At 59.1% G+C, this 22122-nt stretch overlaps 3 protein-coding genes across 13 annotated transcripts in view; 1 reads left to right on the top strand and 2 right to left on the bottom strand.

The window, feature by feature from the left end:
* The window catches only part of L3MBTL2 (L3MBTL histone methyl-lysine binding protein 2), a 21731-nt gene extending 19639 nt beyond the window's left edge, over positions 1 to 2092 (top strand). For all 4 annotated transcript variants that reach the window (XM_070790476.1, XM_019961869.2, XM_070790477.1 and 1 more), the window contains exon 17: positions 165 to 2092. In XM_070790476.1, the coding sequence (XP_070646577.1) occupies positions 165 to 277 (113 nt within the window). In that variant the 3' untranslated portion in view covers positions 278 to 2092. The remainder of the gene's footprint in view (positions 1 to 164) is intronic.
* The window catches only part of CHADL (chondroadherin like), a 26033-nt gene extending 11799 nt beyond the window's left edge, over positions 1 to 14234 (bottom strand). The window contains exons 1-6 of one of the 3 annotated variants that reach the window (XM_070790474.1): positions 10673 to 14234; positions 8994 to 9162; positions 6762 to 8462; positions 6070 to 6236; positions 5232 to 5430; positions 2663 to 2902 (exon numbers count right to left, since the gene is read on the bottom strand). In XM_070790474.1, coding sequence (XP_070646575.1) covers positions 2870 to 2902; positions 5232 to 5430; positions 6070 to 6236; positions 6762 to 8462; positions 8994 to 9162; positions 10673 to 10680 — 2277 coding nt within the window. In that variant the 5' untranslated portion in view covers positions 10681 to 14234 and the 3' untranslated portion in view covers positions 2663 to 2869. Of the gene's footprint in view, positions 1 to 2662; positions 5431 to 6069; positions 6237 to 6761; positions 8463 to 8993; positions 9163 to 10672 lie in introns of those variants that run through there. The other 2 variants (XM_070790473.1, XM_070790472.1) reach the window with 2 other exon arrangements.
* Positions 14235 to 14367: 133 nt separating this feature from the next.
* RANGAP1 (Ran GTPase activating protein 1) overlaps positions 14368 to 22122 on the bottom strand; it is a 28730-nt gene continuing 20975 nt past the window's right edge. For 5 of the 6 annotated variants that reach the window (XM_070790482.1, XM_019961871.2, XM_070790483.1 and 2 more), the window contains 6 exons: positions 21276 to 21444; positions 20137 to 20256; positions 18565 to 18667; positions 17484 to 17572; positions 17138 to 17259; positions 14368 to 15343 (listed from right to left, as the gene is read on the bottom strand). In XM_070790482.1, coding sequence (XP_070646583.1) covers positions 15274 to 15343; positions 17138 to 17259; positions 17484 to 17572; positions 18565 to 18667; positions 20137 to 20256; positions 21276 to 21444 — 673 coding nt within the window. In that variant the 3' untranslated portion in view covers positions 14368 to 15273. Of the gene's footprint in view, positions 15344 to 17137; positions 17260 to 17483; positions 17573 to 18564; positions 18668 to 19747; positions 19891 to 20136; positions 20257 to 21275; positions 21445 to 22122 lie in introns of those variants that run through there. The other variant, XR_011566856.1, reaches the window with a different exon arrangement.

A 22122-nucleotide genomic window follows, 5' to 3' on the forward strand; every position in this document is an offset into this window, starting at 1 on the left:
AGGCTGGTGGGACAGGGCCCTAGGCCTTGGCTGCTGTCTGCCCCACAGATGGGAAGGGGCTCTCCCCACCACACCCAAGGGCCCCTGTCTGTAGGAAGCCCAGTTCCTTGCATCCTGAGCTCCATGCTCTCTCCTCCTTGCCCCGCACCTTTCTCCCTCTTCAGTCATCACCGTGCGTGTGAAGGAAGAGCACCTGGACGTGGCCACAGCCGACAAGGCTCTGAGTCCAGAGCTGCCAGTACCCGTCGAGAACATCAAACAGGAGACGGACGACTGAGCCTTCCTCGCTGCCAGTCAGAAGCCAGCCTAGGGCGCCGCTCTTGCCACCACGCCAACCTGCTTTACTTCGGAGACTGAGCCTTTTTGCATAAATTTTGCCTGGTACTGTGGGGGCCGGGGACCCAAGGAGCAGCCAGGGTCTCCTCTAGCCTCTGGCCTCCTCTCCAGCAAGGCCATGTGACGGGGGCTGCCTGCGAGCAGCTCCCTCTCCAGCTCGAGTTCCTGAAGCTCTTCCACACTAGTCCCCTCCACTCCCCCAACACTGCTCCATTGCCAGGGCGGGGGCTACACGCGGGAGACAAGCTGGCTAGTGGTTAGGCCCGAGCAGGTCTCGAGGTGGGGACACACGGTCACCTGATGGACGTGAGTGGTGTGAGGGGTACAGCCTCTGCCCCAGACTCCATGCGGAACGGCCCCTCCTGCCTCGGTTGGGGCTCTGCTCCTCCTGGCACCCCCAGGAGGTTGCGGAGCCCTGTGCTGGTGCCCAGCTCTGGCAGGCAGCTGAGCAGCAGTGACCAGCGTGTAGGTCCTGGTGACTTGTGAGGTGGCCTTGATCTGTTTTCCCTTGGCATGAGTACTGACTCCATTTCCAAGAGGAGCAGAGATAAGGTCTGCTCCCTGGGAAAGGGAGCTTTCCAGGGCCTCAGGTCGGGGAGACCACACCAGTCCCTGTGCCATGGGAGTGGGGGGTGGGTGTGGGTGTATGCACATGCGTGTGCACAAGCATGCAAGTATCCCCGAGAGAAGGTGCCACCAGTGTTGAACTTAGCCCACTCTGGAGCCCAGCTGGACGGGACCTGCCCTTCTCCTTCTCCCTTTCTGTTCACCAAGAGCAGGTCTGGCCTTGCCAAAGTCCTAGGGCCTCGACACGGGGGGTGGTTTGCCCTGCTGGGACGTGGCCCTGAAGGAGCTCCTGGAGGCAGGGATGTACTTCTTGGTCCTTTTCCTCACCGTGCATGTCCTTAACTCCATAATATATTTTGATTCCGCTGCTCCTCTGAAAGTACATTCTAGAATTTCACCTGGTGTCTGCCCACATTTCAGCTGCTTCTGCTCCGCAGTTAAGTCTCCTTTGAAGCTGTCTTCTCCCTCTGACTCACCCTCTCTTCAGGAGACCTGGGACCTAAGTGGTAACAGGCTGCTGTCCTCAGCCCTTCTTTTTCCTTCCGCGTGTTTGAGTAGAGACAGCATGGCTGAGTGTGTCCCTGTGTTCCCCTGTAATAGCTGCCACGGCCCATGCTTGCCTGATGGGGTGCTGACCTTGGGTGTGTTGAGGACTCTGCTGTTGGGTGTCATCCCAGAGATGGGCAACCAGCCCAAAGGGAGCCAATTTCAGTTCAGAGAGAACCAGATCATTTGTCCTTTCCTAAAGGCACTGTGCAGGCTCACGTGGAATAGAAACGACGCTCTTGCAGCCTGAACTCCCCTAAATGTGACAGGGGCTGTGCCTCCCCTCACCCCACCTCACATTGATGGGTGGGTCATGGGAGGAAGGTGGCCGATAGTGGCTTGCAGTTCCACAGCCTGCTCTCATCGCCTGCCTTTGTTGAGGGTGACTTGCCCAGCTGAGAAGAATCATTTTCCCCTATGCTCTTGCCCTTAAAGGATCAAGTTCTGCCTAAAGAGCTTCTGGGGCGATGGGACTTGATTGGCTTTCAGTTTTGCTTCTTCCTAAGTGAAGAAGTTGATGCCCACAACTTGATGCTTGGGTGCAGCAGGCAGGGCTAGAGGACAAGTTTAGCCACCGTTACAGCCCCAGATGGGCTTCCCACACCTAAATCCTATGAGACGATTAAATCCCTTTCTTGCTGCAGTCAGTCTGTCAGTGTTCCTTCTGAGACACCACCCCACCAGGTCGGTTACAGAGACGGGGAGAGTTCACCCGTGAAGAGTGCAGAACAGCACGTCTCCACAGCAGTATGCTATGTTTTTTGTCCCTGCCACTCCCCTCCCAGGACCCCGGGCTCCCCAAAGGCCCAGCCCGTGTCTTCATGTCCCTGGGACCTAGAGGTTAGTCGGTCACAGACGGGAGTGTCGACCTCCAGGGCGTTTTAGCTCAAGGCACAGAATGAACCTTGTCCCTCCACTGCCCTTGCCTATGGATGGGACTTGAAGTTCCACAGCAGTGGTGGGGGTCGGGGGCGTGGGGAACACCTGAAGACTGGAAGACATCCTGAGGAACAGAAGCCTCTCTACTCCTTGCCCCACTGCCTGACGGCCTGCAGCGAGCGGCTCCCTGGTACAAACACTGGTGGAACCCCCTGCACCTTCCTTTACTGTCACCCCGTCGGACTCGGCTGCTCGACGGATGGGGAAGCAAGGGATTCCACATTTGTGACAGCCTCATGCCAGACACTAGTTTACAGGTGTTCACACTGCTTGCTTCATCTTTGATCCTGTGAGGATGTGCTGACTTTATTTTACAAGTAAGAGAAAGAAGGCTTGTTAAAGTTCAGTAACTTGGTGGCCTAAGTTGACATGAAATGGCAACAGTGGGATTAAACTTCATCCAGCTCGTCGGCCAGGTCACAACCAGGACTCGGTGGTTTCAATCTGGTGAGCACCCCAGTGCAGAACATTCTGCCGGGGATCAGAGCCCATGTCCTTCAAGGCCTTTGTATTCCTGGGAGGAAGCAGCTATTTTCAATAGAAGTAGAAACAAATCCTAGGGCTTCCCTGATGACTTAGTGGTAAATAAAACACCTACCAGTGCAGGAGATGCTGGCTTGATCCCTGATATGGGGACATGCCACATGCTGCAGGACAACTACTAAGCCTGTGCTCCAGAACCCAGGAGCTACAACGACTGAGCCCATGTGCAGCTAAAGCTGAAGCCCAAGAGTCACCACGGTGAGAAGCCTGTGCACCGCAATAAGGGCAGCCCCCACTTGCTGCAATTCCAGAAAAGCCCGTGCAGCCAAGAAGACCCAGCCTAGCCGAAATAAACCCCTGGTGTGATCACTCACCTAGAGCCAGACATCCTGGAATGCGAAGTCAAGTGGGCTTTAGGAAGCATCACCATGAACAAAGCTAGTGGGGGTGATGGAATTCCACTTCAGCTATTTCAAATCCTAAAAGATGATGCTGTGAAGATGCTGCACTCACTCAATATGCCATCAAATTTGGAAAACAACAGTGGCCACAGGACTGGAAAAGGTCAGTTTTCATTCCAGTCCCAAAGGCAATGCCAAAGAATGCTCAAACTACTGCACAATTGCACTCATCTCACATGCTAGTAAACTAATGCTCAAAATTCTCCAAGCCAGGCTTCAGCAGTACATGAACCGTGAACTTCCAGATGTTCAAGCTGGTTTTAGAAAAGGCAGAGGAACCAGAGATCAAATTGCCAACATCCCCTGGATCACAGAGAAAGCAAGAGAATTCCAGAAAAACAGCTACTTTATTGACTATGCCAAAGCCTTTCTGTGTGGATCACAACAAACTGGAAAATTCTGAAAGAGACCGGAATATCAGACCACTTTATCTACCTTCTGAGAAATCTGTATGCAGGTCAAGAAGCAACAGTTAGAACTGGACATGGAACAACAGACTGGTTCCAAATAGGAAAAGGAGTATGTCAAGGCTGTATATTGTCACCCTGCTTATTTAACTTACATGCAGAGTACATCATGAGAAACGCTGGGCTGGATGAAGCACAAGCTGGAATCAAGACTGCCGGGAGAAATATCAATAACCTCAGATATGCAGATGACACCACACTTATGACAGAAAGCAAAGAAGAACTAAAGAGCCTTTTGATGAAAGTGAAAGAGAAGAGTGAAAAAGTTGGCTTAAAGCTCAACATTTAGAAAACGAAGATCATGGCATCTGGTCCCATCACTTCATGGCAAATAAATGGGGAAAACAATGGAAACAGTGACAGACTATTTTGGAGGGCTCTAAAATCACTGCAGATGGTGACCGCATCCATGAAATTAAAAGACACTTGCTCCTTGGAAGAAAAGTTATGACCAACCACGACTGAAGCGACGTAGCAGCAGCAGACAGCATATTAAAAAGCAGAGACTTGACTTTGCCAACAAAGGTTCATCTAGCCAAAGCTTTGGTTTTTCCGGTAGTCACGTATGGACGTGAGAGTTGGACTATAAAGAAAGCTGAGCGCCAAAGGATTGATGCTTTTGAACTGTGGTGTTGGAGAAGACTCTTGAGAGTCCCTTGGATAGTAAGGAGATCCAACCAGTCCATCCTAAAAGAAATCAATCCTGAATATTCACTGGAAGGACTGATGCTGAAGCTGAAACTCCAATACTTTGGCCACCTGATGCGAAGAACTGACTCCTTTGAAAAGACCCTGATGCTGGGGAAGATTGAAGGCAGGAGGAGAAGGGGACGACAGAGGATGAGATGGTTGGATGGCATCACCGATTCAATGGACATGAGTTTGGGTAAACTCTGGGAGCTGGAGATGGACAGGGAGGCCTGGCGTGCTACAGTCCATGGAGTCGCAGGGCCGGACATGACTGAGAGACTGAACTGAATTATGGTCCCAGTTACTTAAAGAAAACTATATGTTTTGTCAAATGTAGTCAAGGGGGTGATGGAGTCTCATCTGTGGTGCCAGCAGCACACCTGTACCCTTGCTCTTCCCACCCCAGCAACAAGCAAGGCCCCCGAGATTGGGTGGGAAAAGGCTGAATGGACAGCAAGCCAGCAGTGACCGTCATTGTGGGATTCTTCTGGACACACGGTCCCGGGAGGCTGCAGCTTAATCAGCCACTGCCCAGGGGACAAAACGGCGTGCAGTCATTTCCCCATAGGCCCCCTCTGAGCTTAGCGCAGAGCTGGAGAGGATGGACATCACTCTCAGAAGCCACCAGAAGTAGATCTGGTCCCTGCCCAGATCTACAACCTCATGAAACTGGGACCAAGACAAGTCAGACCCCTACTACCATAAGGGCCTTGAAACCTGACCCAACCACCCCTCGGCCGACCTTGTTCGCTCTCTGCCGTCTTCCCTTCGTGGGGGTCCCCCAGGCGCCAGGCCTGGGGGCTGGTGTCCGCTTGGCCTTCCTGGCAGCCTGGCCTGGGCAGGCTTCAAAGACAGCAGCTGCGGCCTTCACCCTCTGGCCACGGGCACTGGGAGGGGTGGCACAGGTGGCCCCCACGCGCAGGTTCAGCCCAGCCAGCCACCTGAGAAGAAAAGGGGTAGTGGGGAAGCCCCTGTGCCGAGCTTTCCTGAGGACAGCGAGGAGGTCCTCAGGGATTTGGGGATGGTGGGGCCTAGTGGGTGAGAGTGGACACACCAGTTAAGTGATCCTGAGCAAATCAAACTTCAATCCCCTTCCTGTAAAAGGGGGCCGGTAATAAACAGTGGTGGAGGACTGGTGAGCCAAACCGATCGAGACGAGCTACTGAATTTAACGTCATTTTACAGTCACCATCATGGCCTTTATAGATGATGAAACAGCACAGAGAGGCCACGTTCCTCAAAAGGAGACAATCACAGAGGCGGGTTTGAGCCCCGGTCACTGGGCTCCAGGGCCCTTGCTGCTTTCTTGGGCAATGATGTACAGCACTCACACACACTGACTAGGTCCACTCGGCCAGGCAGATTTCACCCCCACTTTATGGATGAGGGAACAGAGGCTCAGGGAAACCCACCCCAAGCCCTGTGGGGTAGTTCCCCAGAGGGGGTAACTGGCCCTGGCAGGATCCTCCCCTGCCAAAGGTGCTCAGATGGCACCGACTTGGTGCCCCCAGAGAGACGGTGGGGGCTTGAGAGCAGCTGGCCGGGCCCCCAGCTGGGGGACTTCAGGCGGAGGTGCTCACCTGTGAAGCGGGAGCAGCTGGCAGTCACAGTGGAAGGGGTTGCCGCTGAGATCAACGAGCTCCAGCTCACCAAGACCGGGCAGGGCAGGCAGTGTCTGCAGCTGGTTCTTCTGCAGGTGTAGGCTCCGGAGCCGGGGCCCCAGGCCTGAGAAGGCCCCAGGAGAAATCTGCAGGAAGGCGCCAGGCCCTGGTGTGAGACCCTGCACGCCTGTCCCAGCCCCAGGCCTGGGGAGTGGCAAGGCCAAGGCAGAGGCAGGAAGGGCAGTGCTGGTGGAAGACTCAGGCTGGTCCAAGGCCAAAGCACTGCCCTCTGCAAGCCACCCAGACCCCCAGTTCATGGTTCTTACTGCTAGGCCCTATCCCCCCATATAATATATATTATAAATATTTGATTATAAATATAATTATTTATATATATACCCCCCATGTAATTATAACAAAAGCCCTGCCCACAACGTGTGTAACAGCAGGTAATCCCACAGACCCTGGGGAGCTCCTGCCTCCAGGCCTCAGCAGCGTCCTCCCTGCTTCGCTGTGGCACAGCATTCGGCCTGATCTGTGGCCTACACCTGAGCCCCTAGGGGCAGGCGCAGTGCCCGGCTCATCTCGGGGCCCCACGCCCAGCCTGGGGCCCAGCGAGGCAGGGCAGCGGTGTGGGCTGCCTCCCCTCGCCCCTCTTCCCCTGCGCCCACCTGCTCCAGGCCACTGCTGTTCAGGAAGAGGTGCTGCAGCGAACGGCCCACGGGCCGGAAAGCGCCATCTCGTAGGGCCCCGAGCGGGTTCCCTGAGAGCTGCAGCTCCAGGAGGGCCGGCAGCCCCTCCAGGGCCTCAGTGGGCACCTCGCCCAGCTGGTTCCTGTCCAGGTGCAACTTCTCCAGCTCCCGAGCGGGGCCCAGCGCCCCAGGGGACACTCGGGCGAGGCGGTTCCCACTCAGGTAGAGCCAGCGCAAGGCCCGCCCGCCTGCCAGGTCACCAGGTGCCAGGTGGTCCAGGGCGTTGTCCTGCAGGTGCAGGGAGAAGAGGCTGGGCAGGGCGAGCAGGGCGGCCCCTGGCATCCGCACAAAGCGGTTCCGCTCCAGGTACAGGTAGCCCAGGCGGGGGGCCCCCTCGAGAGCGGCAGCGCTGAGGCCGGAGAGCCGGTTGTCTGACAGGTAGAGGTAGATGAGGCTGTCCAGCCCCGCCAGGGCGCCCGCCTCCAACTCCGTGAGGCCGCAGTGCTGCAGGTGCAGCGACAGGAGACGGCCCAGACCCGGGAAGGCCGCTTGGGGCACCACGGGGAAGCGGTTCCGCCTGAGGTCCAGGAGCTGGGTGTCGTTGGGGAAGCCGCGGGGCACGGCCTGCAGGCCCCGGCCCTCACAGCTGCTGTGCCGCGACTCCGGGACGCACACGCAGGTGCGCGGGCAGGGCCCGGCCGCCCCGGCCTCCTCCCCAGGGGCGCCGCCAGGGGCGCGGGCCCGCGCGGCCTTCAGCTCCTCGGCCTCCTCCTCCTCCTCCGCCCCGGGCCTGGGACAGCGCAGGTCCGAGGGCCGCAGGGCGTCCAGGGCCTCCCCGCGCAGGCGCCGCGGCCCCCAGCACGCGCCGTCCGAGCGCACGCGCGCCCGCGCCAGCCACTCCAGCAGTGGCCGGGCCCGGCAGCCGCACCACAGCGGATTTCCCTGCAGCCGCAGCCGGCGCAGCTGCCCCGGGCCCTGCAGCGGCGGCAGGGCGTCCAGCTGGTTCCCGCGGAGATCTAGGGTGTGCAAGCGAGGGCAGCGGGCGAAGGCCCGGGCATCCAGGGCCTGCAGGGCCCCGTGGTCCAGCCTCAGCTCCCGCAGGCCGGGGAGCGCCAGCCCATCCTCCTCGCCCGTGTAGGTGAAGGGGTTGTGGCCCAGCTCGAGGCGGGCCAGGCCGCGGGCCTGGGACAGGGCCGCCCCAGGCAGGGCCTGCAGCTCGTTGTGGTGCAGGCTGAGCCGGCGCAGGGCGGGCAGGCCGGCCAGGGCCTCGGGGGCCAGCACGCTGAGCGCGTTGTGCGACAGCTGCAGCCAGCGGGCGCGCACCAGCCCCTGGAAGGCCATGGCGGGCAGGTAGACCAGGGCGTTGTGGGCCAGGTTCAGCGTGGTCACCGCGCCCAGCGCCCCAAACGTCCCTGGCCGCAGCTCCTCCAGCAAGTTCCCCGCCAGCTCCAGCCGCTGCAGCGAGCCTAGCCCGTCCAGCGCCTCCTGGGGTAGCGCGCGCAGGCGGTTGGAGGCCAGGTTGAGGAGGAGCAGGCGGCCTAGGCCTCGGAAGGCACCCTCGGCCACCAGCTCCACCTGGCAGCGCCGCAGGTCCAGGTGCGTCAGGTGAGGCAGGTCCCGGAAGGCGGCCGGGGGGATCTCCTTCAGCATGTTGCCCTGGAGGTCCAGACGCTGGGTCAGCTGAGAAGGGAGAGGGAGGGGACGCTGAGGGGCACCCGGACCACAGCCTGTGCCCCTTGCTGATGCTGGCACCTGTTCTTCCCTCACCTGGAACAGCCTCCTCCCCCTCATTCTCTTCATCCTGCTCCCTGACACCTGCTCCAGGGTATCCACAGCCACCCGGGTATCCCCCACTCTGGCACTTTCCACACTGAATTATCACTGACCCCTCTACATTCACTCTCCAGCTCTTGACTCCGCAGGGCAGAGACCATACCTTATCCCAGTAGGTCCCCAGTTCGCTGCCCTAGGGCCTGTAATTAACTCAGTATCTATTATAGGTCACATAACTTGTTCCAGTCACTTAGGATTTTAAATAGATCATCTCCCTGTTGTTGGCTGTTATCATTCCCATTTTACAGATGTGAAGACAGAGGCTCAGGGAGGAAAAGTGACTTGCCGGGGCCTCCCCCAGCCAGGTAGTGGCAGAACCTCCGGTGCCAGCCCAGGCTCCTCCCGCTGTCCTTCTCCACCCCACCTTGCCCTGCTGACCTCAGGAATGGCAGTTGGCACCTCGGTGAGGTTCTGGTGCCGGCAGGCGACATGCCTTCTGGGATTGTCACAGACACAGGCCTGTGGACAGCGCTGGGCCACTGCGCACCGGTTTGGCCCTAGCGGCAGCAGCAGTGGAAGCAACAGCACCAGGGAGAGGCTCTGGGGCCTGGCAGAGAGAAGGGCCAACTGTTCACAGAACAAGAGACCCACACTGTCTGCTTCCCTGAGCCCTGCTTCTTGTCCCAGAGCCCATCGGACATCTTCCTCCTTTGGTGCTGGGGAAGCTTTCGTTACCCTGAGCCTCCAACCCCTCCACAGAGCTGGGATTCCGTTTTAACAGAGGAGATGGGATCAGAGGGACGACCTGGCGAGTCTCTGTGACTATCTGCCCGTTGCCTTGGTGAGGCCTTGCCCAGTCAGTTCAGAGGAGTGAACAGGCAGTGCAGAGGCTCCTGGGTCCAGGGGAGGCCTGTCTTCCCGGGGTGCGGCTGGCGATGGAGAGTCAGCCATTCCTCAGACTGATGTGGCATCAGCACCCTGGTGCCAGGGAGCACGACACCCACCTTGAGAAGACGGCCCAGCAGCTGGAGGGGCGGACCCAGGCCTGGCCCGAGTGAGGCTAGACTTTGGGGGACCAGGTGTCATGGGACCCGAGAGCCTCAAGGAGCCTTGGTGGCTGGCCAGCGCCACTCTGACAGGCAGGCTGGTGGGAGCTCTGCCTTCTCTGCTGTTTATTCCTCTGCTCTCCTCTCTCCATCTTAGCACCACCCAGCTGGCCTGGCCTGGGGGAAACTGAGGATATGGCCTTAGAGCTGTGCTTTGGGCCTGGTCTGTCCACTTACCCATCTATCCACCCACCATCCATCCATTGCCCAGCAAGACCCCTTCACCTCCCAACTGCTACCTGCCTCTCCACAGGGCCCACCGTGCCACGATGGCACTCCTTGCCGCACCACCCCCCCCCCCCCGCAGCCTTCCGCTCACTGCTAACACCCAGAGGGAACTTTCTGAAATACAGCTGGGCCCTGACACCCCAGCTGAAAACCCTCCAGCATCTCCTCACTGCCTTTGCTGGGAGGTCCTGAGTCCTGATTCCCTGACAGGTACCCACCCGCTCTGAGCCTTCAGTGTACCGTAAGTACGCAGAGCAGCTCCCTCCTGTCTGCCTGCCACGCAAACCTCACCAGCTCTTCCCGTGTCTGTCCTTAGCTCTGAGCAGCCCTTCCTGACCCCTGGGCTGGCTTCTACCCTGAGCTGCCCCCATTTCTGTTCACTGGCTTGTCACCATCTATTTTGCAGTCTCCTTGGAGTCCCAGGGTCCAGCCTGGCCTTGGGGCTGGTGGCATCCTCTAGTCTGTAGTGAGGTTGGGGCTCAGCGCAGGCTGGAGTGGGGTGGGGGCTGCGTGGTGACAGATCCCTGCAAGGTCAAGCGTCCAGGAGGGCTGCCAAGCTCTCAGCCGGGCTCCTGGAGGACTAGCCCAGGGGAGCTCACGGGAGCAACTGCACCCGCCATCTTCCTCAAAACCCTCTTTTGAGACCCTTGGAGAATCTCTGTCCGGGAAGATCCCAGAGCCCCTGTCCCCCCAGCCCTGAGAGGCCCAGAGAGGGACAGGGGCTTGCCTGCAGCCATGCAGCTTCTCAGACCCCCCCAGCAACCCTGAGGCCCCAAGACTCACCCCGCCATGCCGATCGCACGGCCAGTCTGGCCTGGAGGCGCAGCACAGGGAAAGGCTGGCAACAGTCCCCCGCCTGGACGCCGGGGGAGCCCCCCCTCCCGGCCCACAGACCTGGCAGCAGGGGCAGAGCTGAATGGGAGGCTTTGTGAGGTGAGGGAGAGACAGGCACCACGGGAGCAGCGGCTGGAGTTACAGGGCCTCCTGCTCTGAATCTGGGCCTGGGCCTGAGACCCAAGTCCCTGGACCAGCCCAGCAAGGAGGGGCCTCGAGGGCCAGGCAGCCCGTGGGTCCCAGACCTAGACTTCCTCCTGCTGTGGGTCAGTTCCCTGCTCTGTTAATATGCTCACACACAGTGACTGGTTTACGGGGCTGCTGTGGGGTTACGGTTGGCATCTGGCACACCATAGGGGCTCAAGAACAGTTAACTCTGCCTTGTTTGTGCTAACATTTACCTATGTTCTTCAACACTTTACACAAGATATTCTGCACATTTTTTGTTTTTCCACTCAACATCATGGAACTAAGTTGATTAGTTAGTATTGGATGGTATTTCATTGGATAAATGTATCGACTTGCCTCCATTTTTTATTGCAGTGTTGCACAGAATACCTAAATACTATCTTCCTGGGGACATGCACACTTAAAAAAAAAAACAGTTTATCTAGACCGTAGCAATTATGTATCCTATGATTTTCCACATCCTATACTTTAGATCTGTGTTTCTGGTGGAAGTGCAGCTTTCATTCTTTTTTAAAAGCAAGAAACAGTGTCACACCACACACAGACTTCCCCATGTGCTTTATCTCACACAGCGAGTTCTATCCACAGTATCCCATGGGGTGTATTCTTTTATGTCTGGGCTTTTTTTTCGATCAGTATTGTTTGTGAGATTCGCCTGTGATGCATATTTTAAAAATTTGTTCATTTTCATTTTTACCCAGCATTCCCTTCTGGGACAGCGGCAGGAGCGTGGTCCGCCCCTGATGGAGGTAAGAAAGTGTAGCATCTCCTTGTCTCTCCTTTCTACCCGAAGGCAATGGCTTTCATGTAGTAGTATAGTTTTTAAATATATTAAACAGTGCCATATTATTTTGCAAACATGTTTCTTTCACTCAGCCATGTTTTTGAAGGTTTATTTAGTAGATCCATGTAGCTTCTGCATCTGGTTTGTTCACTTTGAGTGCTACACATATCTCACTGCATGTCTGTGTGCCATAGTTTAACTCTTCTACTGATGGATATTTGGTTCTTTATTTACTTTGGCTGTGCTGGGGTCTTAGTTGTGACATGTGAGATCTCTGCTGTGGCACGCAGAATCTGTAGTTGTGGCACCTGGGAATCAAGTTCCCTGACTGGGAAGCGAACCTAGGCCTCCTGCATTGAGAGCTTGGAGGCTCAGCTGCTGCGCCACCAGGGAAGCCTCATTCGGCTATTGAATCTTCTGGTATTCCTCACCAAGCTGCTTGTCTCCTTCTGCGCGTGTACAAGTTTCTCTCAAGCAGACCCTTAGATGGGAACTTGGACTCACAGGCCGTGTATGTTTTCAGCTTTCTGTGTCTGCCAAATTACTCTCTGAAGCGGCTTTCGTTAGCTTGACGTCCCTCCAGCAATGTGTAAACGTGCCAGACTCGTCTTTTTTCTGGTGTCACCTCTCAATCGTATCTGCCAGCCTGGTCTATAACGGTATTACCTAGAGTTTTACTTCGCATTTCCTTCAAACTGGATGTATATTCTCAGCACGAATCCTTGCTGTGTTGCAGTGTCTTTTTCTACTCTCTCACCTTGTCTGTTAACTTCCACGGTATTTTTGGTCACTTGTTTTTCACTTTGTTTTTCAAATGTATTTGGCTATGTCTGGTCTTAGTTGCGGCGCATGGGCTCCAGGGTGCGGCCTCAGCAGTGGCAGCCTGTGGACTTGGTTGCTCTGGGGCACGCGCTTTGTTCCCTGACCAAGGTCAAACCCACATCCCCTGCATTGGCAGGCAGATTCTTACCCAGTGTACCACCAGGGAACTCCCTTTTATTTTGATGAAGGCAAATTTCCTTATGGTTTGTGCTTTTTGTGTGTCAAAAATGCTCTTGTGTTTAATTTTTCCCTTAAAAAAAGCTATGGCTGTCAGGCAGTGGAGGTGGACCACTCTGAAGACTGGTGCACGAAGGCAGCCTGTGCCTTCACCCCGTCCTGACCCCTGCCCTCCCCAGGCTAACTCCCGTCCTGAAAGCTGGGTTTGTCGCACACGTGTATCCCGGCTTTGGAACCCGGGGTGCTGGGCTGAGGCTGCCTTTGCTCAAGGCCACTGTTGATTCACCTGTGGGGGTCACGGTGTGCTTCCAGCCCACAGCACGCTCTCACTGTTGTGACGTGGCCTGTGCTCCTGGTCCGCTTTTCAGATGTGCCTGTGAGCCATTTCTAGGTTCCTGCTGTCCCAACAGTGCTGCTCCGGGCGCCCCTGACCACACTGCGTGGGCCTTCCAGGATGGAATCGATGGTTTGCAAGCCACTGGCCCAAAGCTGAGCTCCGTTTACTGGGAACAGCCTGGGGCTGAGCAGGTCGTTTGCAGCTGGTGCGGGGGGTCACAGGCTGCCTCAGCGGAGGCATCCGTGATCTCGCAGACCCCAAGTCAGGGTGTTCAGGGACCTGGTGCCTGTGTAATCCTAGGATTGGCTGTCATCCTCAAATGTGGGCATTCGAGTCTGGGGAGGAGATTCCAAAGTCTGCTCTCAGTAGGCAGGGGAGAAGCCCCCGGCCCCTTCCTGCACCTGGAGTTGCTCTGAAGGACGGGGCAGGGGTGGGCATCCTTTGTATCACCTGTGAGAGGTCCTGCTTGGACGTCACGACTCAGCTCTTGAACCTGTAACTCGAGATTCTTCTCTGACTTCACCGCCCACCACCCCCACACTGGGTCTCCTACACCAGACTGGAGCTCCCCAGAGGCTGGGTGCCGCCCAGGAGCTCAAAATGGCCAGACCCCCACTGGCCTCCTGCCTGACACCTGGGATGGGGCGAGGGGAGGGTGAGGCCTGGGCATCGCTCTGCCACCCAGCCAAAAAGGATGTTGCCTGAGTGGTCCATGCCCAGTAAAGACACACTGCCCCCTAAGCAACCTCGGAGGGAGCTCTTCACTGTGGGGCCCGCTCCAGGGCGGGAAGGAGAGGATTAGGCTGTTGTCACACCACCGCAGCAACAAGAGGACCCCAGGGGTGGTGCCCTCCACTCTGGGCCGCTTCCCATGCAGGCCCAGGGGCTCCTGCCTCGGCCGCCAGCAGGGCCTGTGGCCACATCTGGACTGTGTTCCACTCAGCTGGGTCCGTAAATGGAATAATGAAAGGTCTGGTGGAGCCCAGGTTAGGTAAGGCGGGACGTGGGGCTAGGCAGGTGAACCAGGGCCCAATTCCCCTGCCCAGAGCAGAGGCCTTCCACTGTCCCCGAACTCCAGGAGTGGCTGCCCCTCCTGGGCGCCACCCACCCAGCTGTGCGAAGGGGACAGGAAGGCCCACGACAGAGAGAGGGGGCTACCAGGCTGACCCCCGGTGATGATACAGACTGGCCTGGGAGCTCTTGGGCAAGGCGGACTGCCCCTTACAGACCTAGATGTGGCAGGGGTTGGGGGGCGCATCACCGTGGCCCCGTGAGGCAGGACCCCAGGAACCAAGGCCTGAGAACAGCTGCTTTAGGGGAAATGTTTCTCAGTGGTCACTGCTGCCACACTTTATTTGTGAAGCCCCGGGCACAGCCCAGACACACACAGAGCACATGGGGAAAGCACGGAGTGTCGCAGGGCTCCTCCAGCCCAGCCCAGCCCCCACCTTGCCCCGGCCCCAGCAGGCCCTGTCCCTGCCCACACCGCTGGAGAACAGCTGTGGGCCTGCCCAGACCCTCCACCTCTCTGCCAGGGCTCCCAGGCCACACCCAGACACCTTAGCGGCCCACACGGGGTGCGGAGCCAGAGCTGTCCAGGCAAATGCAGCTCCCAGACCCTTGCGTCTGCCCCCCGCTTCCCTTCCTGCCCACGCGGTGTGGGCGGACACCCACACCCAGTCTTGCCCTCTGCCACCCCCACCCCGTGGCCCCAACCAGAGTGGTCCTGGCCCCTCAGGCTGAGCGGCCGCACAGAGCGGGGTGGATGGTAGGGGCAGGGGTGGCCGGAGGAGCCAGCCCTGGCGACAGGAAGCAGAGCAGCCCTGAGCAAGCAGCCCCAGGCAGGACAGGACACACCCGGCCAGCAGTGCCCCAGGCCTGGTGCCGCCCGCAGCGGGGGCAAGGAAGGCAGGCGGGGGGATGGCCGCCGGGGCCTGGCGCCTGCGCAGAGAGCAGAGCGTCCTCAGACGGCGGCAGCTTTAATGGCACAGCAGCCTGCAGCCCTGGCGCCTGGGGGCCATCAGCTCCGCTCCAGCGGGACCAGGGCAAGTCCGGCAAGGAGACATGAAAAACTCAAACCCCGACCAGAAGCACACGCCTGCACGTACGCCACACCAACACACACACTCGGGAGACGACACGCGAGACAAAGCCCGTCCCTGCCGCCGGCCAGAGTCCTTCAGCTGAGTCCCTTCCCAAGTCATGGTCCAGGCGAGGGATGGGCAGAGGCCAGCTTGGCATCTAGACCTTGTACAGCGTCTGCAGTAGATTGTGGCGGGCAAAGGAGCAGGATTCCAGGGCGCCGTTGGGCCTGTGGGGAGAGAAGGGTCAGTGGGCGGGCCCCGCTGGACCCAGGAAGCTCTGGCTGTGCGGTGCCAGCTTCCCAGCTGTGATGCTACCCAGAATACACACCACACTCGGGTTTTCTAATTTTCACGACGACTCTGCAAGGGGGACGTCAGCTCCTGCCTTTGCAGGTTGGGGTTGGGGAGGCACCTGAGGCCACATGGCCCCGAGCTGGCACCGGGCTGGGAACCTGGCCTCCGCTCCACCAGACAGGCTCTCCCAGGCTTCTCCAGCGGGCACAGGGCCAGGGAGCCTTCCTGAGCCACTGGTCCCTGTGAGCGACTGGACCGTGGGAGTCCCAGCTGGGCCCCTGAGAGCCACAGGTAACCAGATTGTTAGATGGTTAGTTCCACTGCCGAGAAAGAAACTGGCGAGGTGCTCAGGGGGACAGGGAACCTGGCGAGCAGCCAGGACCGAAAGCCACGGACGCCTTGCCTGGTGCAGGCTGGGCCTGGACCTAGAGCCCTGGGCTGGAGCTGAGGGAAGGGAGCACACGTGACCCTCACGGTCGCCTATCAGGCCCAAGCCCCCCTCCTCTGATGTGGATACGTTGAGGCCTGCACTGGAGGGCCGGCAACAAGCCGGGAGGAGGCAGTCTGTCACTGACCAGCAGGCGAGGGTGTCTTCTAGGGGTTTGGGGGTCCATGCCCAGCCCAAGGGCCAGACAGGGACGACAGGAGAACAGAGGCGACAGTCCCAACCAAGGGCTGGAAGGACACGGGCAGCCGGGGATGGCAGCTGGGGACACTCTGGACAGCCTGTGGCAATGGCTCCTGCAGCGGGAACAGGTGCAGGGAAGCGCGCACCTCGGCTGGCGGGGGAGGCCGGGCTGCAGTCCTCATGAGACCATGCCCAGGGCTTGGACTTGCCCTGGGCTTTGGCAGAGGAGCAGCTGCAGCACAAGGGGATGCCTGGGCTGGGGCAGGGGGTGGAGGGGTGGTGTGTGGTGGCAGGGGCAGGCAGACACAGCGAGGGAGTCAGGCCAGACCAAGGAGGCACCTGAGATGCCAAGTGGCAGAGGCCAGCTGGGTCCTCGTGGCCAGTGGGTGGTCCTCACCCTCCTCTATGCAGGCCACCCCCACATACTCCCTCACAAGCTCTAAGCGCCCTGACTGATGCCCGGGGGCCCAGTGATGTCACGTGTCCCCCAAGGTGGGGGCCCCTCCTTTCTCCTTGGACCCTCCCATGTTCCCCCACGGTCCTGACTTCACCAGAAGTATGGTGGTCAGAGCCTCAGAGACAGCCTCACCCACCCCTCAGTTTGGCAGAAGGGGAGACTGAGGCCTGGGGAAGGCAGGGGCTCGGCTGGGGGCCACACGGGGCCTCAGTGAGGGCAGGGACGGGCCTCCCACCCCACCCTACCCCACCCCACCCCAGCTGGGCCTTGAGGTTAGGAGGCTCCTTGTTCCTTGACTGTGGCCAGCACCCTACCAGGCCCAGGACCCTCCAGGACAAGGCCCCCCTTGGCCTAGGCTGCTGAGGGAACAGACACAAACTGCTCCTGGGATGCTGCCAGGCATGGAGCCCCGGTCGGCAGCAAGACGTGGGCAGACCCCCTCTGACCCGGTGTTCACTGCCTTGTCTGCAAGACAGGGCCACTACCGTGTCCCCACTCTCAGGGAAGATACTGTGCCCGAGCCGTGTCCTCAGCTGTCCAGGCCTGGTGAGATTCAAACACAGATGCCGAGAGCTGGGGAAGCCTGCGTGGCCAGGCTGGGGACATGGACACTGGCCGCGTGGCCGGCGGGCGGACACTCACTTGGTCATGAACGCTAGCAGCAGGGGGGCAAGGGCCTTGGGGAAGTAGTCCTGCTGCACCACGTGGGTCAGCGCCATCAGGGGGCCGTACAGGTTGGCAACGGCCTTGATCTTGTCTTCACTCTGCGAGACAGACACACAGCAGAAGGCTGGGTGAGCACCGACGCAGCCCCTGCTGAGAGCGCCCCACGGCCGAGGTCAAGCTGAATCCCACATCCCATCACAAAGGCAAAGCCTGCTTAAGCAGACCCAGGCCTGGGGACGGTGGGCAGGCGGCCCCAGCAGGACTCGAGGTGCCGGATGTTGGGGTGTACCCCCCCACCTGGGCCACGCTCCTTTTGGCGCACCTTGAGCAGCCCCATGTGGATGAGCAGCCGGGTGAGGAAGGCGTTGGAGTTGAAGGCGGACGAGCTGAAGGCCTTCTTCATCAAAGCATCTACAAGGCAGAAGCAGTCGAGAGGACTCAGGTCATGTGGCCCCTGGGCACACAGGCTGGCCCTGTCTCCTGTCTCGTCAGGAGGTGGACGTGGGGTGGATGTGGCCACGGCAGCCAGACGGCGGGACCAGCCAGCACCAGGGGAAGGGCTCAACCCCCCTCCCGCCCCTACAGGGACGCCTGGGCCTGGCCTGGCCTCAGGTGGAACGGGCGTGGGCAGAGGTGAGGTGAGGCAGGTCACCCTGGGGCGGTTTCAGCTGGTCTCTGGAGGTGGGGGGTTGGGGAATGGATGGGGGAACGGGAGGAGGTGTGGCCAAAGCCATGCAGGGACCCCACGAGCTCCTGCTCCTGTGTGAGGCTGTTCTGGTAAACAGAATTCAGGCAACCTGTCCCCACAAATGCCCCAGGAGGGGCGGGGCTGGGCCCTCAGGGAACAGACACAGAGACCCCGCCTGGCCCTTCCCGCCCCTCCCAGCCTCCCCTCCACCAGCCCACCAAGCGTCACCCACTTCTCCAATCGCTTCCAGCCTGTCCTCCCCTCCCTGCCTGGCCCAACCTGGTGGCCCAAACACTGGCAAGGTGGAAGGTGAGAAGTGCTGTGAGGAGAGGAACTGAGAGGATGGGGTGGCGAGAGAGGGTCCCAACAGGACCAGAGACCCTCGGAAGCCTGGGGAAGGCCTGAGGACCTGCGGGTGGAGGGGGACAGTGTGTGCAGCGGCTTGGAGGCGGGGACAGGGTTCAACTCTCATCACCCCTCCTCAGAGAGGTCTGACCTTCCTGCAGAGGGCACCACCTGGCCCGAGTTCTCACCGTATAGAACTGTATGGCTTTGGGAAGGGCCTCAGGCTCCCCATCTGCAAAAAACAGAGAGGCGAGCACCCGGCCCGAGCTACGGCGAGAACCCGACGAAGAACAGATGGGAGGGCAGCGCTCTGAGCCGAGCCCAGGGCAGCGAAGAGGCCGGAGCTGTCTGGGCCACCCCCCGCACGCACCTACAGCGTCCTGCACAGCCGTCCGCACCGAGGCTTCATCCTTGAACACGGAGGACACCTTCAGGAAGGCGGAGACCACCTTCTCTGGGTCAGACGTGTCAGTCTGAGGACACAGGAGACGACGGCTGGTCACCAGGGGCCTTGGCAGACGTGGGCCCCTGCCTGTGGCTAGAGGAGGCCTTGGCAGGACATGGGCCTTTGCTGGGCAGGGACACGCTGTCCCCCCAGAGCCGGCAGGGGCCCGGCCGCCACAGGTGTGCAGCACCCACGGAGAGTGTACACGCTAAAAACCACTGTCTCCAGGGACCCCCTCTTGCAGCCTAACCCGATGAAATAATCCAGCACGCAAATGACGTTCACATGAAGGAAACCTGCCTCAGCTTAACCGACAACAGAGGAAAAGCGAAATGTTGGGAATCCACGCAAAGTGTGGATGGTTTAAGTGCTACCTCTGCTCACTGACATAAAGGGCGTGATGAGAGCTGTACTGACACAGAAAACAATGAATGGTGTTCAGTGAAAGGGTGGCCACACGAAGGTCTGCATCATATAATCTCATTTACCATGGGGGAAATCAGATAACAAGAAAAAAAAAGAGATCACAGAACAACATAAGAGGGAAATAAAAAGCCAAAATACCAAGCCAACTCTGCGAGTGGCCCCTTTTATTTCTTCTAGACGCACCTCGCAGACACTGTGGGCTTGGCTCCAGACCACAGCAATAAGGCAGATGCCACAGTGAAGCCAGCCATGTGAACTTTGGGTCACCCTGTGTGTGCGTCTATGAAGTGTGCAGTAGCATCATGTCCAAAAAAACACGTATATTAACTCAAAAACACGTTCTTACTAGAACATGCTGTTATCTGAGCCTTCAGAAAGTCGTGATCTTTTGTCAGTGGACGGTGTGAAGCACTGTGAGAAATACCAAAATGTGACAGAGACACCGAGCGAGCAAATACGGCGCAACCACGGCATCAAGAGACTCGCTCACCATGGCTGCCACACACCTTCCATCTGTGTAAAAACAAACATGCAGCCTCAGCTTTCTTATCTGTCAAATGACAGGAGAAGGGCCTACGTTCCGAGGTGCCAAGAAGGTTGAGTAAAATCATGTCCAAGTGCTCAGAGCAGTGGGGGCAGACAGGCACTGGGCGCTGTTGAGCTCAGGGTGCTCGGTAATCACCTCGGCAAGAACGAGTCACAAGTGAGCAGCCTGGGGCCTGCTTGGGGGCCTGGGACCTTCACGGGGGCAGGAGAGCCGTCTAGAAGCCGGTCCTGCAGGACGTGCAGAGGGAAGCCTAATAACCGTGTGCTCCCGTGACAATCCTGCGAAAATTCCCAAACCCCAGTTATCACTGAGACGCCCCAGGCCTACCCTTCCTCGCGGCCCAAGTTGTGTCCACAGTGTGCGCAGACCTGTGCCAGCACTTGTCACACTCATTACACGAGTGTGCATTAGCTATGACGCTTGGCAGCCCCGCCCCCGCCCAACCCCGAGCTGTGCCGGAACCTCTGCTCCGGCAGCTCCAGCAGCCGAGGCCCGAGTGGGGCTGGCGTCAGTGGTACTGTTACCTGCTGGGCTATCAGCATGGAACTCTTGGGCCCGAGGCGCAGCAGCTTCTCCGGGGAGGGGAAGGCCAGGAAGGTGGAGACGTCTGCGGGAGGCGGGGAGGACAGGACAGGAGCTGGTTCCTGGGGGACAGGCGGCACAGGTGGCTCTGGAGAGGTCCATGTCCAGACTCCTTGCCCAGAAGGACGCCCCTCACTCGGGCCACTCAAGGCTCAGAGTCCAGAATTTCCCCAAATTCCCCAAGGGTGAGGGGCCTGCAGAGGCTGCCTCTGGTCAGCTCTTCGCGTAGGAGCCTCTAGGGTGTGGGCAATCACTTCCTTCAGACTCCAAGAGCCTGGTGCGGCCAAGGGGATCCTTGGGATGACATGGGATACTGCAGAAATGACTCCAAGGCTCAAGGGGCCCCACCAGGAGCCAGTGTCTTAGCCGGGATGACCACTGCCGGTGGGCACCAGAGGCGCCCGGCCATCACACTGGACCATTAGCCACATTCAACATAGCCTGGCCCTCTGTGCCCAACCCGAAGTCCCCCAGAAGCTTTACTTGGGAACCTGAGGGAACAGACATGCCTCCCGGCCGGGAAAGGAACACCAAGTATCCAAGCTGGGTCACGACCCGGCCACTGTCTCCAGAATGGGGACCATCCCTAGGGGTCACCAAGATGGGGAGGAAAGTGAATTTCCATTTTTGCCTGTTTTTTACCCTACTCTTTTAGAAACACTTATATGCCTCCCGCACAACTGAAAACCCAGGTATGACTTTACAGTTGCCCTCTGTGTCTGAGGTTCTACACCCACAGATTCAACCAACCACGATCACGGAGCCGCGCTGCAGTTTAGTCACTGCAGACACCCACACAGAAGTGGGCTCGTGCAGGGCACACCCGTGCTGTTCAGCAGTCTACTGCACGTGGTGCAGCAGCACTGTGCGTGTGGATAACTTATAAATGAGCAGACACATCTGTCCTGGGGTTAAGTAAGACAAATGCAGCCGCACTGGGGTGATTTCCTCTTTTCCATGTGGAAGCGCACAGGCAGAACGAGTCTGCAGTCCTGGGACCAAGACACCCCCACCCCTCCTCCCGGGGGAGCGGTCTCACGACCCCAGGACCCGGGGCGGGGCTCTGACCTGCAGGACTCACCCCACTGTTCGGGCCCTGGCCCTTCCTTGAAGGTGTGCTCGACTCCTCGCCCTGCTCTTCCTGCTGTGGCTCCTCTTCCTCCTCCTCCTCTTCATCCTCCTCCTCCTCCTCTTCTCCTTCCTCCTCCTCCTCCTCGTCCTCATCCTCGTCATCCTCACCCTCGTCATCACTGCGGAGGAAGGTCTGGCTGAAGCAGACCCCTCCCTGTCCGGTGGCCCACATTGGCCCCGAGAACCCACAGACCCCCAGCCAGGCAGGAGCCGGGCAGGGAGGGCCGAGGAGCAGCTGTCCCGGACTGGGGACCTGGGAGTCGCCTGGAGGCCCGTCCCACAGGGACGCCTGCACTGCATCTTGTCCCTGTCCCAAAGAACCCGCAGTCCCACGGGGGAGAAGGAGGAAAGGAAGAATTCTGTCATAGCTGGGGCCCAGGGCTGGGCGGGAACACTGCCCAGGCTGAGACGCCCAGGACGGTGCCACCCACGTCTTGCTGACCACGGGAAACTATGGTCAAGGGGGAGTGAGGGGGCCGCCCTGCCTCAGATGAAGCCTGTTCCACTTCCCCCGGACTGGGGGGCCCCTCGAGCCCTTCCTGGCCTAGGTCCTGCAGCAGCACGGGGCCTGGCCCTGATGGGACATGATGGAGGGCCTGACACAGAAATGACGCCCATCTAGAGGTCAGAGAGGCAGGCAGAGACGGGTGCTGATGGACGAGCCAGCTCCCATCCAGACGGAGGAGGCAGCCCCCTGCCCCTCAAACCCGGAAGACCCTCGCTCCTGCATCAACTTCTGCCTTCTCCAGTCGACCTCCAAGACTGGTCTCAGGAACAGCCCGGGCCCATCCCATGGC

The sequence above is a fragment of the Bos indicus genome, chromosome 5 (genome assembly GCF_029378745.1).
Source record: "Bos indicus isolate NIAB-ARS_2022 breed Sahiwal x Tharparkar chromosome 5, NIAB-ARS_B.indTharparkar_mat_pri_1.0, whole genome shotgun sequence".
Taxonomy (NCBI): Eukaryota; Metazoa; Chordata; class Mammalia; order Artiodactyla; family Bovidae; genus Bos; species Bos indicus.